General features: G+C 41.9%; 1 protein-coding gene across 4 annotated transcripts in view; it reads left to right on the top strand.

Moving 5' to 3' along the window:
• KHDRBS2 (KH RNA binding domain containing, signal transduction associated 2) overlaps positions 1-20,059 on the top strand; it is a 374,758-nt gene that overhangs the window by 59,833 nt on the left and 294,866 nt on the right. For all 4 annotated transcript variants that reach the window (XR_012883163.1, XR_012883161.1, XR_012883162.1 and 1 more), the window contains exon 2: positions 3,285-3,412. Coding sequence is in view for 1 of the 4 variants with exons in the window: in XM_075861986.1 (XP_075718101.1) it covers positions 3,285-3,412 (128 nt within the window). In the remaining 3 variants the exon portion in view is untranslated. The remainder of the gene's footprint in view (positions 1-3,284; positions 3,413-20,059) is intronic.

Genomic DNA, 20,059 nt, shown 5'->3' with positions numbered 1-20,059 from the left:
TATTAGGCGCCTAATAGGGACAGTGCCAAATGCTTTTGCAAAGTCCAAAAACACTGAGTTAAGCAATGCTTGTCCCATCCTCTGATAAGATTTAGAATTTTTTTTCATAAAAGAAACACGCTCACGTACATTGAGAAAAAAGCGCAATAGCTTTTTTAACTCTGGATTTTTATATGAACATAATTGGTTTCTCTGCATGTTCTTCTTATGAAACAACCGATTGTTTCTACATTTTTCTGGTAACTTAACCCAACTACATTTTTTTTTCAGTTGTGAAAGAACACAAAGAACAACGGCCCTAATTGATTTATCTGTGTGCCACATCCACAAATTACACTGCGGTCAGCACAGATTAGCATTCAGAGGTATAGTGAGAAATGGCATGGCCTTGGCAGCGTCTGCTCCATTCTGATGTGAAAGGAGTTTACAATTTATTGCAATATGTGAGGTAACAGAGTCTGTAAATCATGTTCCTTATAGGTCATTGTTTGAGTCAAAAATTCAGAAACCCTTTGCTACTTGGCAGTTGCATCCAAATGGTAAACAGATCTCGTTTCATGGGGGGAGGGGGTCGGGCATGTTAATTACCTGTCAGCAAAAATCTTACAAAGTGAGCGACGTTTCGGTTAACATCTGAACCTTTGTCAAGCCTTGAGAAAGGTTCAGATGTGAACCGAAACGTCGCTCACTTTGTGGTGATTAAACATTTTACATTCCATCCTGAAGTCCTGGTGCTGTTATATTCATTTTAAGTAAAGGACCTGATTCATCCCTTGCGGTAACGTGCACATGGCTTGATTTGCAGTCTTTTTTTAGGAGGTCTGCGTTTTCTTTCTTGGAGTTTGTGCACATTATCTATATAGATATATAGATCTAGATAGATAGATAGATAGATAGATAGATAGATAGATAGATAGATAGATAGATAGATAGATAGATAGATAGATAGATAGATAGAGATAGACATATATATGTAAAGACAGGGGATTAAAAATGTGGTGAGCAAGTTGTATGTTCGTTCTGCCAGATGTACAATCTACTATTGAAGCTGCTGCGTGTAAAGTTATTCAACTGTTGAAATTGGCGCTATCCTGCTTCAAAAAGTCTGTGCGTAGCATAATTCAACTCATATGCCCTTTACATATCTTACATATATTTTCTATTTTTAAGCATGGACATTTTGAATAGTGATAATTTGAAGTTTAAAAAAAAAAAGATCAAATAATTGGGTAAATAATGAAGATGCAGAATTAGATCCTGCTCATATTAGCACCTTTATAATACAAGCATTCTCCACAAGTTTCACATCACCATTTATTTAATGTAGCACAATGAAAGGTTGAGATAAAGTCTCATGCCAATTATATAAAGCTTCTTGGACTCAATGGGCTGTATGTTTCAAATCCCCATATTGGGATTTTCTTTTTGTGTTGCTTGTTCATGTTTACTGCAAAGATCAATGTCAAATACACATAAAAAAGGACAGTTATTACAACATGATTGAGTCCATTTATATGGTTTTTATGTTCACTGTATGTTCCTTTTCCATAGGCAAGCCCATAAACATTTGGACACTGATACAATATATGTTATATTGGCATATACGGTTGGATTTAAAATGAGATTGGGTTGGATGATATAGAAAAAATAACAACGAAAAAAACCCAGCAAGTAACAAAATACTGGCAGAAAAGTCTGAAATATCAATCCAATATCAGTCCCACTTTCACAACTTATTCACCTTCCTGAAAAACTGTTATTCCAGAGGCAGGACAGCAATAGGTACCTACTGTGCTGCTAGTTTCGTATAACATTTCAACAGCATCCCCACATTCTTAACCCATTCGCTCTCCTGTAAAATTGTTATTCCACAGGCAAGAAAGTAATATGCACCTACTTTGCTCCCAGTCTGGTATAACATTCCAATATCAGCCCCACTGTCACAACTTATTAACCTTCCTGAAAAAATGTCATTCCACAGGCAGGACAGCAATGGGCACTTACTTTGCTCCCAGTCTTATATAATATTCCAATATCAGCCCCACTTTCCTAACTTTTTTACCTCCCTAAAAAAATTATTCCAAGACAGGACAGCAGTGGGCACCTACTTTGCTCCCAGTCTTACATTTACCCAAGAAGAAACAAAGTCGTCAGCTTATGAAATTCAATGAATTTCTAGATCTTGCTGTGTTTAACTCAGAGAAAAACACCACCCAAAGTTTCTTGAAAAACAAAGATTCTAAAGGTTACTCCATATTATGCATTTCAACTAATAGTTACTTAATATTCATTTCAGCCAGTCCAAGTGCAATACCAGCCTCTGTCACCAAAATCATCGTCTTTCTCTCTTTTTATCTATACTTTCCTGAAAGGCCCCATTCTCTTATATAGCCTTCCAAAACCGTTTACACCATTTTTATTTATCATACAGCAATGAGAAACGGGCCATCCAATGACTGAGGTTCTATTATATGAGAATGCCCATCTTGTTCAGAGGCTCATGTGTCCAATCTGTGTAGGCGGCAATATACTAGTATATAGAACTCGTTTTTTATTCTACTACTCAAGTTCCTGGTAACTGATGAGAACTCGTTTCATCTCTCGGATGTATGAGCACATGTTCTTGCTCCTGATATACCGTACTCGCTGACACGTATCTGCCCTTCCAGTAAAGATCAATTAAACTTCCTAGGTGTTACTTAGCTCCAGATACAAATGTCATTACGTTCCGTGTTGTCTACCCACAATAATTGTTATTTCATTTGAAATTCTATACAGTGAAGTGCTAAAAATTAAGAGAAAAATCTGACTGCATTTATAAGAAGATTATACCTGTGTGCTCATAGAAATTCTATAGATGTAAAATGCAGTTTCATTGTAAAGATTAGTATAACTGATGCATATCAGGCGTGGACACTCAAGACATAACTGCCTTGTAAACTGCATTTCCATTCGCTATATATACATGTAACCTTGTGGAAGAAAGTCCAAAGTGTTAATACAAATATTCTACTATACTATAACTTTGTTTTCTAATTATAGGACATTTTTTATTAGCTTTCTCTGCTCAGTCTACGGCTTCTGGTTTTGTGAAATCTATCTGCATTAATGGATGCTAGATTAAAGGAATTCCACTGTACTTGCTTGTTTTTACAGTTATAGACGGCACAATACATAATTATGATATTAATAGTAACACTTACACAATACATTGTTATCTTTTCTAACCAGGAATTGTATTTTTTCATGTTGGTCTACTAGTTTTTTTTTTGTTTTTTTTGCAGAAATAGAAAAGTTTCGGGAGTCTGAGGCAAAGAAAGAAGATGAGGAAAAGAAATACCTTGACATCATCAGCAACAAAAACATTAAGCTATCAGAAAGAGTACTGATACCAGTTAAACAGTATCCAAAGGTAAACTTTGTTTTACTATATAATCATAGAATTCATTTATACATTAATTGTTGGTTTATGTTTCAAAGTTCATTAACTTTTTCTATTATTGATCCCATAGCAATTATGTGCTTTGGTTCAGGTATATTGGAATTAAGACCTATGGGTAGCTACTCCATGTGCCGCCATTTGTTGTCTCTGTAAGGTATTATTATCATTTTTATCAGTATTATTATTCTATGCTAGACACAATCTCTCATAATATGCCATGTTATAAAGAATATATATAAAATCGGATGCACACAAAGATACAGGATGATACATATATTCTATGGGAGATATATTATGGATCTGTACCACATAGATCTGCAATACGGTCATGTGCATGAGCATGCTTGCCAAATCTCCCGAAAATGTCCAGACGACTCCTGAACAAAGGCAAATCTCCTGGACTCCCGATAAAAAAGGCAAATCTCCTAGGCGCCACAAATACTTATCTATCTCTGTCCTCTGCCATCCAACGGCAGTGTCGCAAACCACATCCTGACGCTAACACTAGCATCAGGAATCAGGACATTGTCTGTTGCGGCACCCAGAAGTGCTGAGGAGTGCAGGAACAGGGAAAGGTGAGTATCTCTAAGGCCTCATGCACACGACCGTAAAAACACCCGTTATTGCGGGTCGTTATTACGACCCGCAATAACGGGCTCATAGGCTTCTGTTAGCCACGGGTACCTTCCCGTTTGCTCACGGGAAGGTACCCGTGCCGTTAAAAAAGATAGAACATGCCCTATTTCATGCCGTAATAACGGCACGGGCATCCCATAGAAGTCTATGGGGCTCCCGTAATCATGGGTGGCTGCGTGTGTTCACCCGTGATTACGGGAGCGTTGCGAGGTGAGGCGAGGTCAGGGGACTACCCGGTCTGCAGGCCACAGCCCAGTGGCGTAACTACCGCCGGGACTACAATGAAAACTATGGCAGAGCGGGGAGGTATCTCCCCGCTCTGCCATAAACAAGACATGTATCCCCTATCCTGTAAAAAATAAAAATAAAAGACGTTCATACTTACCGACAACTCTCCAGTCCGGTCTCCCGCCCGTTGCCTTGGTGACGCGTCCCTCTCGACATCCGGGCCGACGTCCTGGATGACGTTTCAGGCCATGTGACCGCTGCAGCCAATCACAGGTCAATCACAGGCTGCAGCGGTCACATGGACTGCCGCGTCATCCAGGGATGTCGGGCTGGATGTGAAGAGAGGGACGCGTCACCAAGACAACGGCCGGTAAGTATGAATTTCTTTAACTTTTATTACAGAAAAGGCTGTCCCTTCTCTCTATCCTGCACTGATAGAGAGAAGGGGCTGCCGATTAGTGCAGTGCTATTTTGCTGCCAAAAACGTGCTCGTAAATACGGGTGGAATACGTGTGACACCGGACCCATATTTACGAGCACGGGTTCGTAAATACTGGTGCAAAACGGGTGGAATACGTGTGACACCGGACCCGTATTTACGGCAGTATTTACGGGTGTGAAAAAATACGGTCGTGTGCATGAGGCCTAAGTCTGTATAACTGGCACAGCTGGTTTTGTTTTAATCTCAATGTAACATATTTATGTAGAATATGAAATTAATAAATTGCATTATTTTATTCAAGTCTATTCAGTAATTATTGCACCAGGGTCTGTATGTGTTACTGTATAAGTGATAGTCTGGCCTGGGGTCTGTGTAGGGAATAGTCTGGTCATGCCTTGTAAAGGGGTATGACCTGTACAAAAAAGTCGTAACCTGCAAAAAGGGGAGAGATTTATGTGGAAAAACAAATTTTCGCTGTGCTACGCTAGTTCTATAACAGTAATTTACTTCTACGGGAGTCACAGAAACAGTGTAACTCAGCTGTGCACTGGTTCGCCGCCTCACCAATCGGGTCGGGCTCTGGGGACCCCCGTTAGGGACATAGATAGTTATCATTGAGGTCAACATTTTCCTTGATTTCTTGTTAGTAGCTGCATTGAACATTCTGAAAAGGCTACTTACAGAATACAATAAATTGGATACAAATGCACAGAAAATGTGAAAAAGATGCAATTACCTACTTCATAAATAATTATTACAGTTCACTTAAGGATCGGCTCTGCATATTGCTCAGAGATTGACAAAAAAGATACACAATTCATGATTATAATTTGATATTTCATATTAATATTTATGATAATATATTTATTGAGAAAAGGCTGAGGTTAATGAGGACAGATTAGGTGCTTGGTTTTAACTTGGCCTTGACTTGCATGAAAATGTATTTTACCATTCATTTTAAATTGAATATCCACCATTATAGATCATGTCATTTTTAGGGTTCAGCATTCTGTACTTAATTTTAATATATATATTTACAGTGGTGGAAGCTTCATTTTTAGGATACAGAGCTTCACATCACCTGCCTTATTTCATACAGCCATAGCTAAATGCCTACCAGTAGCAACCAGCAGGGGGACCTATATAATATATCCATTCTTATTATACAGAGCTCCAAATCACCGCCTTCTCTTCATACAGCCACAGAGTAAGCAGGGGGTGGTGGCTGCAGATAATTATATATGTCTACATAGGGGATTTGGAGCTGTGTTGTAGAAAAATTTAGCTGCATCCCTTCAAAACATGTATTATGAAATTAGTATTTAATTGAAAGAAAATAATGGTGCCCATAGGTTAGCATTTACTTTAAAGTACTCTGTTCCCCCCTGTGTAGTGATAGAGAACTATACTTAATATTAGTTTTGAATAAAGAAATACTCTCAAATATTGTAATGTTTCTGTTAGAGATTATGTTACTGTAAAACAGTGACTTTCAGAATATCATATGCCGGGAACTTGATGAATTGTGTAAATGAGTAGGTGGAGGTGAGGTGAGAAGCAGAAATCACCAAGATTTATGTTTTTAATGATAAATGTCGGTTGACTTTTCCAGTGAACGTTTTCATTGAACTATGTAATAAATCTAAAGGATAAACCTCCTTTGCAGAACAGAGCGAGATACAAGCATGTGAAGCTGCTTGATACAGTCGAACAGATTTATGCAGAGCTCCTAAAATGTTAGGCAAAAGACGGATTGCTGGGATTTGTTCATCTTCCATTTTTTTAATGTAAAATCATTTTAGAGGTTTGGCTTACAAATGCTTCATTAAACAAGTAAGATTTCTGGTGGATACTGAATTACTGCACAAAGATCAGAGCATTTCTGAAAATTGAAATCAATGGCATTTGGGTGTCAACGATTCAATATTTACAAGGACTAAAAAGTCTAATTTATTGCAGTTGACTTAAAATAACATGGACATTTCATAAATGAGAAACCCGCAAATTCAACGGTAAATATATAAAGACAAAAACGTACAATATTCTGAAATGAAAAGACTAATGCTATAATGTATATGTTAAGTATCTGCCAGGCACAGCTTCTGTATCCACGCCCATAGGTAATCAGTCTGCACCTGCTTCTATGTCTGTGAGACTGACTCCATCTTCCACCAATCAGGATGGCAGGCTTAGGAGTGGGAGAGCCTATCACAGCCTGGCCAGACGGAGCTAGCTCCCGCCCTCTGTCTATTTATACCTGCCTTTCCTGTTCCTCCTTGCTTGTGATTCTTCTCGTTTGGTTTCCTGGCCCTGCTGCAGCTTCTTTAACCATTTGACCCTGCTTCATATCGACCCTGGCTTACTGACTACTCTCCTGCTCTGCGTTTGGTACCTCGTACACTCCTGGTTTGACTCAGCTTGTTCACTACTCTCCTGCTCTGCGTTTGGTACCTCGTACACTCCTTGTTTGACTCGGCTCGTTCACCACTCTTGTTGCTCACGGTGTTGCCGTGGGCAACTGCCCCTTTTCCCTTGCTTCTGTGTACCCTTGTCTGTTTGTCTGTCGGGCACTTATTGAGCATAGGGACCGTCGCCCAGTTGTACCCCGTCCTCTAGGGCGGGTCGTTGCAAGTAGGCAGGGACTGAGTGGCGGGTAGATTAGGGCTCACTTGTCTGTTTCCTTACCCCCATCATTACATAATCACAAGCCCATATACCTACTCTACCCTGGTCCCTCACACTACTATGGACCCCCTTGAGACCCTGGTTCAGCAAATGCAGGGTCTCTCCCTACAGGTCCAAGCCCTGGCTCAGAGGGTCAACCAGCCTGATGCTACCATGGTAGTGCCCCTCACCTCACCTCTTGAACACCACCTCAAGTTGCCTGAGCAGTTCTCAGTGGACCGGAAGACTTTTCTCTCCTTTCGGGAGAGTTGTAGGCTCTATTTTCGTTTAAAGCCCCACTCCTCAGGTTCTGAGAGCCAGCGGGTGGGTATAATTATGTCCCGGCTCCAGGAAGGGCCCCAAGAATGGGCCTTCTCCTTGGCTCCTGACGACCCTGAACTTTCCTCCGTTGATCTTTTCTTTTCTGCTCTCAGACTCATTTATGACGAGACTGACAGGACTGCCTTTGCCCAGAATCAGCTGGTGACCTTACGTCAGGGTAAGAGACCTGTAGAGGAGTATTGTTCTGACTTTAGGAAGTGGTGCGTAGCGTCTTGGTGGAATGACCCTGCCTTAAGTTGCCAGTTTAGGTTGGGTCTGTCGAACGCCCTGAAAGACCTGCTAGTTAGCTATCCCTCTTCTGACTCCCTAGACCAGGTTATGGCTTTAGCGGTACGACTTGACCGACGTCTCAGGGAACGATAACGTGAACGTTTTTGTGTTTTCTCCTCTGACTCCCCCATGATGCCTCCCGAGGTTCCGTTGCTTCGTTCTTCCATGGAAGACTCGGGGCCTCCGTGTCCCCCCGACAACGTAGAGAGTTCCGCAGGAAGAATGGTCTCTGCTTCTATTGTGGGGATGACAAGCATCAAGTGAACAACTGTCCTAGGTGTAAGAATAAGCAGCCGGAAAACTTCCGCGCCTAAGTGATCATCGGGGAGGTCACTTGGGCGCACAGGTATTTCCCATAAATATGAAACGTAATAAAATCTTGCTTCCCTTTCAGGTCTCTTTTGGTGGTAGGTCTGCTACCGGTAGTGCCTTCGTGGATTCAGGGTCGTCTGCTAATATCATGTCTGTGGAATTTGCTATGTCTCTAGCTATGCCTTTGATTTATTTGCCTAAACCTGTCCCGGTAGTGGGTATCGACTCCACTCCTCTTGCTAATGGTTATTTTACACAGCATACCCCTGTTTTTGAACTCCTTGTTGGCTCCATGCATTTGGAGCAGTGCTCTGTACTGTTGATGCAGGGATTATCGTCTGATTCGGTTTTAGGCCTTCCCTGGTTGCAGTTGCATAATCCCACGTTTGACTGGAATACTGGGGAGCTTACCAAATGGGGTAATGAATGCTTGATGTCATGTTTTTCTGTTAATTCTATTTCTCCCCCTGAGGAGGTGAACACGCTACCTGAGTTTGTTCAGGACTTCGCTGATGTTTTCTCTAAGGAGGCCTCCGAAGTGTTACCTCCTCATAGAGAATACGATTGCGCTATAGATTTGGTACCAGGAGCTAAGCTCCCTAAGGGTAGGATATTTAATCTCTCTTGTCCCGAACGTGAAGCCATGAGAGAGTATATCCAGGAATGCCTGGCCAAGGGTTACATTCGCCCCTCTACGTCTCCGGTAGGTGCTGGCTTCTTCTTCGTAGGGAAGAAGGATGGTGCTCTTAGGCCATGCATTGACTACCGTAACTTGAATAAGGTCACTGTAAGGAACCAGTATCCCCTTCCTTTGATTCCTGATCTCTTTAATCAGGTTCAGGGGGCCCAATGGTTCTCTAAGTTTGATCTACGGGGGCGTATAACCTTATCCGCATCAAAGAGGGGGATGAGTGGAAGACTGCGTTTAACACACCCGAAGGTCATTTCGAATACCTCATCATGCCCTTTGGGTTGTGTAATGCTCCCGCGGTCTTCCAGAATTTCATAAATGAGATTTTAAGAGATTACCTGGGGGTATTTCTTGTAGTGTACCTTGATGACATACTTGTGTTTTCCAAGGACTGGTCCTCCCACATTGAGCATGTCAGGAAGGTGCTTCAGGTCCTTCGGGAAAACAAACTGTTTGCGAAGACCGAAAAATGTGTGTTTGGGGTGCAGGAGATACAATTTTTGGGTCAAATCCTCACTCCTCATGAATTCCGCATGGACCCCGCCAAGGTCCAGGCTGTGGCGGAATGGGTCCAACCTGCCTCCCTGAAGGCGTTACAGTGCTTCTTGGGGTTTGCTAATTATTACAGGAGATTTATTGCTAACTTCTTGGTCATCGCTAAGCCTCTTACGGACCTCACTCGCAAGGGTGCTGATCTCCTCCGCTGGCCTCCTGAGGCTGTCCAGGCTTTTTAGGTCCTTAAGAAGTGCTTTATCTCGGCCCTGGTGTTGGTTCAGCCCAACCAAATGGAGCCATTTATCGTGGAGGTTGACGCGTCCGAGGTGAGAGTGGGGGCTGTCTTGTACCAGGTCCCTCACCCATCTCCGTCCCTGTGCCTACTTCTCCAGGAAGTTTTCGCCCACTGAGAGTAACTATGATATTGGCAACCGCAAACTCTTAGCGATTAAATGGGCATTTGAAGAGTGGCACCACTTCCTGGAGGGAGCTAAGCACCAGGTAACGGTCCTTACCGACCACAAGAATCTGGTTTTCCTAGAATCTGCCCGGAGGCTAAACCCGAGACCAGCTCGATGGGCGTTATTTTTTACCAGATTCAACTTTTTGGTTACCTATAGGGCTGGGTCTAAAAATATTAAGGCTGATGCACTGTCGTGTAGCTTCATGGCCAGCCCTCCTTCGGAGGAAGATTCTGCTTGTATTTTGCCTCCAGGTATAATCATTTCCTCTATTGATTCCAATTTAGTCTCTGAAATTGCTGCTGATCAATGTTCAGCTCCCAGGAACCTTCCTGAGAACAAGCTGTTTGTTCCCCTGCAATTCCGGCTAAGGTTACTTAGGGAAAATCATGACTCCGAACTATCTGGTCATCCAGGCATCCTGGGTAACAAGCACCTCATTGCCAGAAACGATTGGTGGCCTGGGTTGCCTAAAGACGTTAAGGCCTACGTCGCCGCTTGTGAGGTTTGTGCTAGGTCCAAGACTCCCAGGTCCCGACCAGCGGGCTTACTACGTTCTTTGCCCATTCCCCAGAGACCTTGGACACATATCTCCATGGATTTTATCACCGATTTGCCTCCATGTCAAGGCAAGTCGGTGGTGTGGGTTGTAGTAGACCACTTCAGTAAGATGTGCCACTTTGTGCCCCTCAAAAAACTACCCAATGCTAAGACGTTAGCTACCTTGTTTGTCAAACACATCCTGCGTCTCCATGGGGTCCCTGTCAATATTGTTTCTGACAGAGGGGTACAATTTGTTTCTTTGTTTTGGAGAGCCTTCTGTAAAAAGTTGGAGATTGATCTGTCCTTCTCCTCTGCCTTCCATCCTGAAACTAATGGCCAAACCGAGAGGACTAATCAGTCTCTAGAACAATATTTAAGGTGTTTTATCTCTGACTGTCAATATGATTGGGTCTCATTCATTCCCCTCGCCGAATTTTCCCTTAATAACCGGGTCAGTAACTCATCAGGGGTCTCCCCCTTTTTCTGTAATTTTGGGTTTAATCCACGGTTCTCCTCCGTTTCACCTGGTAGTTCCAACAATCCCGAGGTAGAGGTCGTTCATCGGGAACTGTGCACAGTCTGGGCCCAGGTTCAGAAGAACCTAGAGGCGTCCCAGAGCATACAAAAGACTCAGGCAGATAGAAGACGTTCTGCTAACCCCTTGTTTATGGTCGGGGATCTGGTGTGGCTATCGTCCAAGAAGTTTGCTCCCCGGTTTATAGGGTCGTACAAGGTCATTGAAGTCCTCTATCCTGTCTCCTTCCGACTGGAGTTGCCCCCATCTTTTCGAGTACACGACGTGTTTCATGCCTCCCTCCTTAAACGCTGCTCCCCGTCCTTGGCTCCCTCGAGGAAACCTCCTGTCCCCGTTCTCACCCCTGAGGGGGTAGAATTTGAGGTGGCCAAGATTGTGGACAGCAAGATGGTCCAAGGCTCCCTCCAGTACTTGGTCCATTGGAGAGGATACGGGCCTGAGGAGAGGACTTGGGTACCCGCCCGGGATGTTCACGCTGGGGTATTGGTCAGGAGGTTCCACCTTCGTTTCCACAATAAACCAGGTCCATCTAGAAAGGGTCCGGTGGCCCCTCATAAAAGGGGGGGGGGTACTGTTAAGGATCTGCCAGGCACAGCTTCTGTATCCACGCCCATAGGTAATCAGTCTGCACCTGCTTCTATGTCTGTGAGACTGACTCCATCTTCCACCACTTAGGATGGCAGGCTTAGGAGTGGGAGAGCCTATCACAGCCTGGCCAGACGGAGCTAGCTCCCGCCCTCCTGTCTATTTATACCTGCCTTTCCTGTTCCTCCTTGCTTGTGATTCTTGTTTTGTTTCCTGGCCCTGCTGCAGCTTCTTTAACCATTTGACCCTGCTTCATATCGACCCTGGCTTACTGACTACTCTCCTACTCTGCGTTTGGTACCTCGTACACTCCTGGTTTGACTCGGCTTGTTCACTACTCTCCTGCTCTGCGTTTGGTACCTTGTACACTCCTGGTTTGACTCAGCTTGTTCACTATTGTCCTGCTCTGCGTTTGGTACCTCGTACACTCCTTGTTTGACTCGGCTCGTTCACCACTCTTGTTGCTCACGGTGTTGCCGTGGGCAACTGCCCCTTTTCCCTTGCTTCTGTGTACCCTTGCCTGTTTGTCTGTCGGGCACTTATTGAGCGTAGGGACCGTCGCCCAGTTGTACCCCGTCGCCTAGGGCGGGTCGTTGCAAATAGGCAGGGACTGAGTGGCGGGTAGATTAGGGCTCACTTGTCTGTTTCCTTACCCCCATCATTACAGTATATCAATTTATCCCATACCAGTGTTGCTACAACCGACAAAACCATTTCTATACATGTTTTCAAAAACACATACATATTGTCATGGAATTTCTTATATTCTTATTTAACCCCTTGTGGTCCTTAAGAATTTTAGTCATCATTTATTTCTTTTATTTGTACATCAATGTAGCTGGAGCTTTTTTTTTTTTTTTTACAGACCAGGTCTTCATTCATAAGGCATAACTGTGGGGTACATGTTAGCGACTAATTCATACACAGATGTGTTCACCCTTAAAAATTCTTCTTGAAATGCGTTAAGTTATACAATTTGTCATGACATCAATTCAATACAATCTCGTGCTACTCTGTAAAAAAAAATATATGTTAAATGTATTCTCTTTTTTAACATGGGAGTCTATTTGCGACGGATACCATCTGTCAGGAGCATCTATCACAGTCATCCAGCAATACATATATATATGTTAAATGTATACGTTTTTTTCTAACATGAGCACCATGAACACTTTTTCCAACCGCAACTCCTCTCTGCAGAGTTTGCTGTTAACCGTAACTCCTCTCTGCAGAGTTTGCTGTTAACCGTAACTCCTCTCTGCAGAGTTTGCTGTTAACCGTAACTCCTCTCTGCAGAGTTTGCTGCCAAGTGCCACCAAATGCAGCACTTCAGAGATAAAAGTAACATCATTATAGTCACACAAATAATACCGCCATTTATTAGACGTACATTTGTTTAGAATCTAGCCATAGATCCAACCACGCTCATGAACACTCAATCACGCCTGTTTACCACATGCAGGAGAAGGAACCACAATACTTACAGCTTGCGTGTCCTCCCTTATATAATCTACCTCCCATCATCTGCACTAGGTTATAGTAGTGCTGTGTATACCCATCGTGGTCCAGGGTGACATTGACCCCTTAGTTGTCTGTGAATTTACGAACAGTTGGCATCTGCCATCAAAATTGTAGCAGTGAGATAAAGGTTAGATAACTGTTGGTCATATGTGCTGAGGCAAATGGACTTTAATAAAGGGCGGTTATTGCAGTATTGTAAATGAACATCTGCGGTCTTACATCCTGAGTGTTTTATAGTCCTATAGGGGGTTTGTTCAGAACTTGCGAACCTCAGAGTTCTGCCCGATATTTGCCTATAGGAAGACTGCCTGAAGTGAGAAGTGTATTAAGATGAGGGTTAATCATTAGGACAACATTTTCTTTTACTTATTTTTTTATGAAAACCTATAAAGCGTGTTTGTTTTTTTCTTATAAAGACTTGGGTATTAATAATAAATGTGTCACAACCATTGTGAATAGTTTAACCATGTCCCTTTGATGTATATTTTTTTAAATCTGTCATGTTTATGTTGCTGAAAAATATTAAAATTGGCGCACCTAATAAATATCACTTGTCACTTGCACCATTTTTCTAGTGCACATTACACGACTTTTCTAGCTTAGTTTATTTGATAAATGTTCCCCACATTTAAACTATGTTTATCAAATTCAGATTTTTTTTTTCATCTTAGAGAGACATGGCGTCCATATGTCACACAATGCAATGTTAAAGGCTATGTACACCTTTGCATAGAAATTCGTTTTTTTAATTATATCAATGTTTTGTGTTTTTAACCACTTTTCTTACTGGCTTTGATTTAAAAAAAAAAATTATTACTTTTTACGATACAGATACTTTGTATCCTGTATATATGGAAGCTGTATTACTCTCTCTCAGCCGATTTTGTCAGTTCAGCTAAACTGATGGCTCGACTGAGAGCAGGTGCTGCGTGTCTTTGACATAACTTAGATGTTATCGATAATAGGTTGATCTTGTATGTCAGAGAAAAAACACAAAACACATTTATTTACAAAAAAATTAATCCATTCAAAGGTGTACATAGCCTTTAAGTCAGATGATACAGCTCTCCACTTGTGTGTGTGTATACCAATGCAAGGAGAAAATCTGTAACATTACTTTATTATCTGCGGAGTTGCACATTTAATCAATTTGGGAAGAAAAGACACATTTGCATTACTGTTCAATGTTATTTGTATAGCATTTGGAAAATCTTACTCTTCAATTAGATAAAAGTGAATAGGAAATGCTGAAATACTTTAGAAAAAGCAATTACTGTTTTGTAAATGCAATGCAAGATGGCATAATTTATGATTACCCATAATAGTTCCACATTACATGGCACTAAAATCAATGTTCCTTTTGAATATCTAAATCCACAGGACTTCATTCTCATTATGATAACAGCCTAAATTTTGAAAATAAATATGGGAGAAAAAACTAGTCCTAATTGTTCAGACTAACTCGTTTCTTACTTTGAAACTTGAATCTTGTATCCCATATCATACAAACATGGTGTAAATATTCAATTTTTCTGTTAGAATACACAAAACACTAAATTTTATCAATTGGAGTAATACAAATATATTGCTGTTATGGTGCTACCTGTTTGATTCTCCCTCAAAACATCCAAGTTATGAGTCAAGTCCTGATAGCTCTGCCCCATCCCCTGAATTATTTTGTGCATGGGTGCCAGAGTGATTTCTGCTAATGAGCTGGCCACGCAATAAGAAGCGGCTTCTCACCAGCACTGAATACATTAGGTGGAGTATCAAATCGAAAGAATACAGGGGAGTGCCATAACAAATGTGTAACAGTAATATCTAGATACAGTGGCATTTTTTAAATGATTTCAATTAAAAAATTGTTATGTTTTATGGGATCTAATATAAAAATATAAAAATGAGACAACTCTTTTGTGGGATCAATCCTATCGGGAAGGTGAAATTGCATATTTCTGTGTTGTTAATGCTGTTCAGGGCTGGGCATATACATAACGGTCTTCCGGTGTGAATGTGGTGACTTTCCCCTCCTTATTGGCACAGCTCTCCTTATCCTAGGAAACAACAAAGAGACGGGGAATGTAGGCCCTCGGGCACCATGTTGTTAGAAGCCTGTTGCCATTAGGTCTTAAGAACGTTGAAACGTGAGAGCGTAAAATCCTGCGTCAGGTTGGGTGGAATTGAATGAAGTTATAAATATATAGGAAGCAAAAGAAAAAGTGTTGGTCCGCTCACCACTTGATGGAGATGATACACCACGTCTCTGTTATAGATCGATGCTTCGGAAAGGAAATCTACGTCGGTGGTAGGCAAGGATCCAGATAAGTTAGAGATGGATTTGGCACACTATGTAGTTAAAATTCAACGCTGCTTTTATCGGTATCAAGATCTAAAACAAATAAATAAAATCCCGGGCATTCTGTGCCCGGGATTTTATTTATTTGTTTTGAATTTTGATACCAATAAAAGTAGGATTGAATTTTATATACATTGTGTGCCGGACCCATCTCTAACTTATATAAATATATAGGGTCATGGCACCAAAATGAGTACGTTTTTACCAGGGCACAAGTGAGTACTTGGCCGCGGAGAAGTAGCATTGAGATCAGTGTCATGAGCAAAGGCTAGTAGGAGACTGGTTCTTTAGACAAATTGTTGAAACTGATGTGCGTATTAATTGTAAGGACTCCTAAGTATAAGGAACAAAGAAGCCTGCAGAGACCCAAGCTTGGCCTAGTCGGGCAGAAGCCGTGGATAAAGCAGCTAAAAAGTATTCCAGAGAGAAAAACGGGAAAGTCAACACCACCATTTCCCATGCCCCAGTCAAATGGAGCCTCTACATGAGCACACGTGCATTGGAGGTGTTAATCGTGATCAGAAATTAAGTGTATTGTTAAGGTATGTTCACATGCCCTATTTTCAGCTGTTTTTCGGGCCGTAAACGGGCGAAAAATCGGAAGCAGAACGCCTCCAAACATCTGCCCATTGATTTCAATGGGAAAATACGGCGTTCTGTTCCAATGGGCCGTTTTATTATGCGGCCGTTTTTTAAAAAGGCCACGTAAAAAAAAACGCCCTTAAAAAAGAAGTGCATGTCACTTATTGAGCTGTTTTTGGAGCCGTTTTTCATTGACTCTATAGAAAAACAGCCCCAAAAACGTCCGTAAAAAATGCAGCGAAAAACGCGAGTTGCTAAAAAAAGTCTGAAAATCAGTAGCTGGTTTTCCTTGAATTTGCGTGTGCACATACCCTTACCTGAAAGCTGTCATTATTGCTGAGTTGATGCAAAATGGGATGGTAGCTGGTGAACTGGACTGTGTATTGCAAACCAAGATTGTGGTACCGTTTGCCCATTGGCAGCGCAAATCAGGTTGCTTATAATGTTAACAAGCAACGGCTCAGGTGTGTTACCAGCAACACTGCAAAAGTCAGTGGTTAACCAATACCAGGACCCGTAGTGACGTAGTGGTGACAAACAATAAATTTGCAACCAAGAGCAGAGGGCTCCTCCATTACTCTTGGAATAGACCGAGGTAGTGGGGTGGTACCTGATGTGACCCACGGAGTTGCAGAAGGAACATCTACTATCCGGTTGGACATGAATGTTAGAAGTAACCAGTACAAGGTGAAACGTATGGGTTGAGGTCCCCGGCCTCGAGTTGATCACTCAGCCTGTTACTGTTCAAGTTGATGCTAATAACGCATTCAGGTGGAGATGAATCTGCAATTGATGTGAGGCGAGAGACACAGATGGTGGGAGCAAGTCTGCTGTGAAGAGACTCTGATAGGAGCAAAGGCCAGGGAAGTCATCCTATGGCTGCCCAGAAACAAGGGATGTTTTGCTCAGTAGGAATAATGTCCATGCCAGAATGGTGAGAGTGGTGAGGGAGATGTGGGCTGACCCTGCCAGAAAGAGGGCCTGGTTAGTCCAGAGACAAGGGACCATACAATGATACTATTCCAAGCATGGATATGGTTTTTGTGTAAGAAAATGGACACTTGGCAAAGTTGTTTGTATATCGAGTCTTGATTATGTTGGACGATATGCCGAGGCGCTTCACAGTCTACACGTGGGAGAACATGTCAAGTATACATATGTGGAAAGGCCTTGTATGACATTGGCTGCTGGGTTAATCAGGCTACTTCTTGAGTGTGCTGGACAATCAGTGCCCTGGAAATTCTTTGAGAGAGAGAGAGGCGTGGTGAGGATGGATTTGCTAGTGGGGGCTGTTGCTTGTAGTGCTAAAGAGCAGGAACGCAAGATGTTGAGCGGATGACGGTTGCACCAAGCTGCATGTGGATGCCATAAATGTAAGACAGTCGGGTGAGGGTTAAACCCCTCCTTATGGGACTAATGTTCTGTCATCTTACTTTATGTCTTTATGCCAGGGACGGCATCCATTAAGTTTAAGGAAGGTGGAATTGCATTATTCATTGTATGTGATATTGGTTGCTGTTTACTTCTGCGTTATAAATGATGTTCGGAGCTTAGCATATACAAAACAGTCTTCCAGTCTATTACTTGACGCTAATGGTTGAAGCTGATGTACTGATAGACAGCGATGAACTCCTTACGTGTAGGCCGCATCAGTATAATTACTCAGTATTATTTGTACATCATTATACATTTTATATAGATAGACAGCGATGAACTCCTCACGTGTAGGCTGCAACAGTATAAATACTCAGCATTATCTGTATATGGATACCCTGTACATTAAACAGACCAGTAAGGCCTTCTAAGTAAAAAAAAAAAAACAGAAAAGCAGGAAGCCTGGAGAGAACCGTGTTTGGCCTAGCCTTACAGGCTGGAAAATAGTTAAAACAAATTCTGTTATACCTACCTATTAACTTTGGTGCACAGTGAAAGACATCCTCAGGAGCGTGGCTAAAATCTGGCATCTGGGAAGCAAACCTGGGGCCCTGGATTTCCAGGCGACTGCCACTTTCAACTGCGACAGATTAGTTGAATAGTGGGTCAGAGAGCTGTCAGCTCCCAGCTCCATCATTTACTCTCATAGGCTACAAGCCATTTTAGGCCTGCAGCCTATGAGATGCATCAACAGGACCCCTGCGAAGGCCAGCGCGACACAGTGATGACATCGCATTGGCCTGCGCAGGGATCCCATCCAATTGTCTTATAGGCATGGGAACGTGGCTAAGTAAATATACGTTTTATTTTTTATTGGGCCACTATTTCTTTGTGGAGAACATTAAGGGGAGTGCCATTATGTAGTGGGAACTAAGGGGACACAATTACTGAGTGGTTGCACTAAAGGAACACCATTACTGAGAGGGGGAACTAAGGGGCACCATTACTGAGTGAGGGGCACTAAGGGGTGCCATTACTGATTGGAGGACACTAAAAAGGTATAGTAGGGGCACTAATTGACACTATTACTGGGTGGGTGGGCATGTTTACTGTGTGTGAGGGAACTATTATTGTGGGGGGAACTAAGGAGGCACCATTACTGTGTGGTGGAACACTGGGGACACAATTACTGTGTGGGGGGCACACAAGTGGGCACCATTATTGTGAGGGGGAACACAGAGGACACTATAAATAAGTGGGGGACACACAAGGGGGTACTATTAATTTGTAGTGCACTAAAGGGTGCAGCAAACTCTGCAGAGAGGAGTCAAGGCTGGGAGAAGTTCTCATAGCACTGTGACGCGGATAGAGAAAAGAAGGGAAAGCAACATAGTTAATAAGATTGAAAAAAGACACAAGTCCAACCTATAATCCTACCGTGTTGGTACAAAGGAAGGCAAAACCCCCCATAAGGCGGATGAAAATCGCCTCATTAGGGGAAAAACTCTTCCCCCACTCCAAATATGTAAATCACAATATATCCCTGGATTATCATCCCATCTCCAGAATCTAGTACCCATAACTTGTAATATTAAAGAGTACCTCCGGTTATACTGACATTATATAGAAAAACGAATATAGAAAAACTTATTATAGGGCAGGAGTGTGCTAACAATTGTCATTATATAGAAAAACTATTATAGTGCAGGAGTTTGCCAACAATCGTCTTTCTAAATAGTGCAGGAGTGTGCCAGCAATCGTCTTTCTAAATGACTTGTATTACCATTTTATGGCCGCCAGTTCATTCTATGCCCACAGTAATACCAAACATATATATATCTGTCTCATATAGTGAACGACTCCAATCAAATAAGACGTCACCTGTGAGCCACTGGATTAAATGTTACTGTATTGACTGCACTGTATTCACTGTAGTCTTTGTGATAGTCACATAAGTTCAAACTTTTTCAATCAATTATACGTCATTCATTGCTAGATTAATTATAATGCCATTTGCCATTAGATAAGCATCTAGCCTTTTTTAAATGCTGACATATCTGCCATTACTACCTATTGGGGTAGGGCATTCCATAGTTTGACTATTCTAACTGTAAAAAACCCTTTTCTATATTAATGTATGAAACACCTTTTCTTCACATGCAATAAATGACCCCTGGTCCTTTGTAAAGTCCTTGGAAAGAATAAATCATGTGCCAGTTCTTTGCATTGATTACACATATAAATGTGTACATGTAAATGAGATCACCTCTAAGGCGTCTTTTTTCCAAACTAAACAAGCCCGATTTCTCTGGCCTGTCATTTTAAGAGCGATGTTTCATCCCATCCCTATAAACCCTCTTTAGATCTAATTATCATTTTTACAATGTAGAGCCTAAACTTAATCCCATATTCAAGATGAGGTTTTACAAGAGATTTATAGGGGTAATATTATATTTGAATCACTGTTTTTTATCTCTCTTTTTATACACCCTAAAATCGAATTTGCCTTACAGCTGCTTCTTGATATTGTGTTCTCATGCTTAGCTTACTTGTAGCCATAATACCCAAGTCCTTCTCTTA

This window comes from Rhinoderma darwinii, chromosome 4 (genome assembly GCF_050947455.1).
Source record: "Rhinoderma darwinii isolate aRhiDar2 chromosome 4, aRhiDar2.hap1, whole genome shotgun sequence".
NCBI lineage: Eukaryota > Metazoa > Chordata > Amphibia > Anura > Rhinodermatidae > Rhinoderma > Rhinoderma darwinii.
This window is presented reverse-complemented; position numbering and strand designations above follow the sequence as displayed.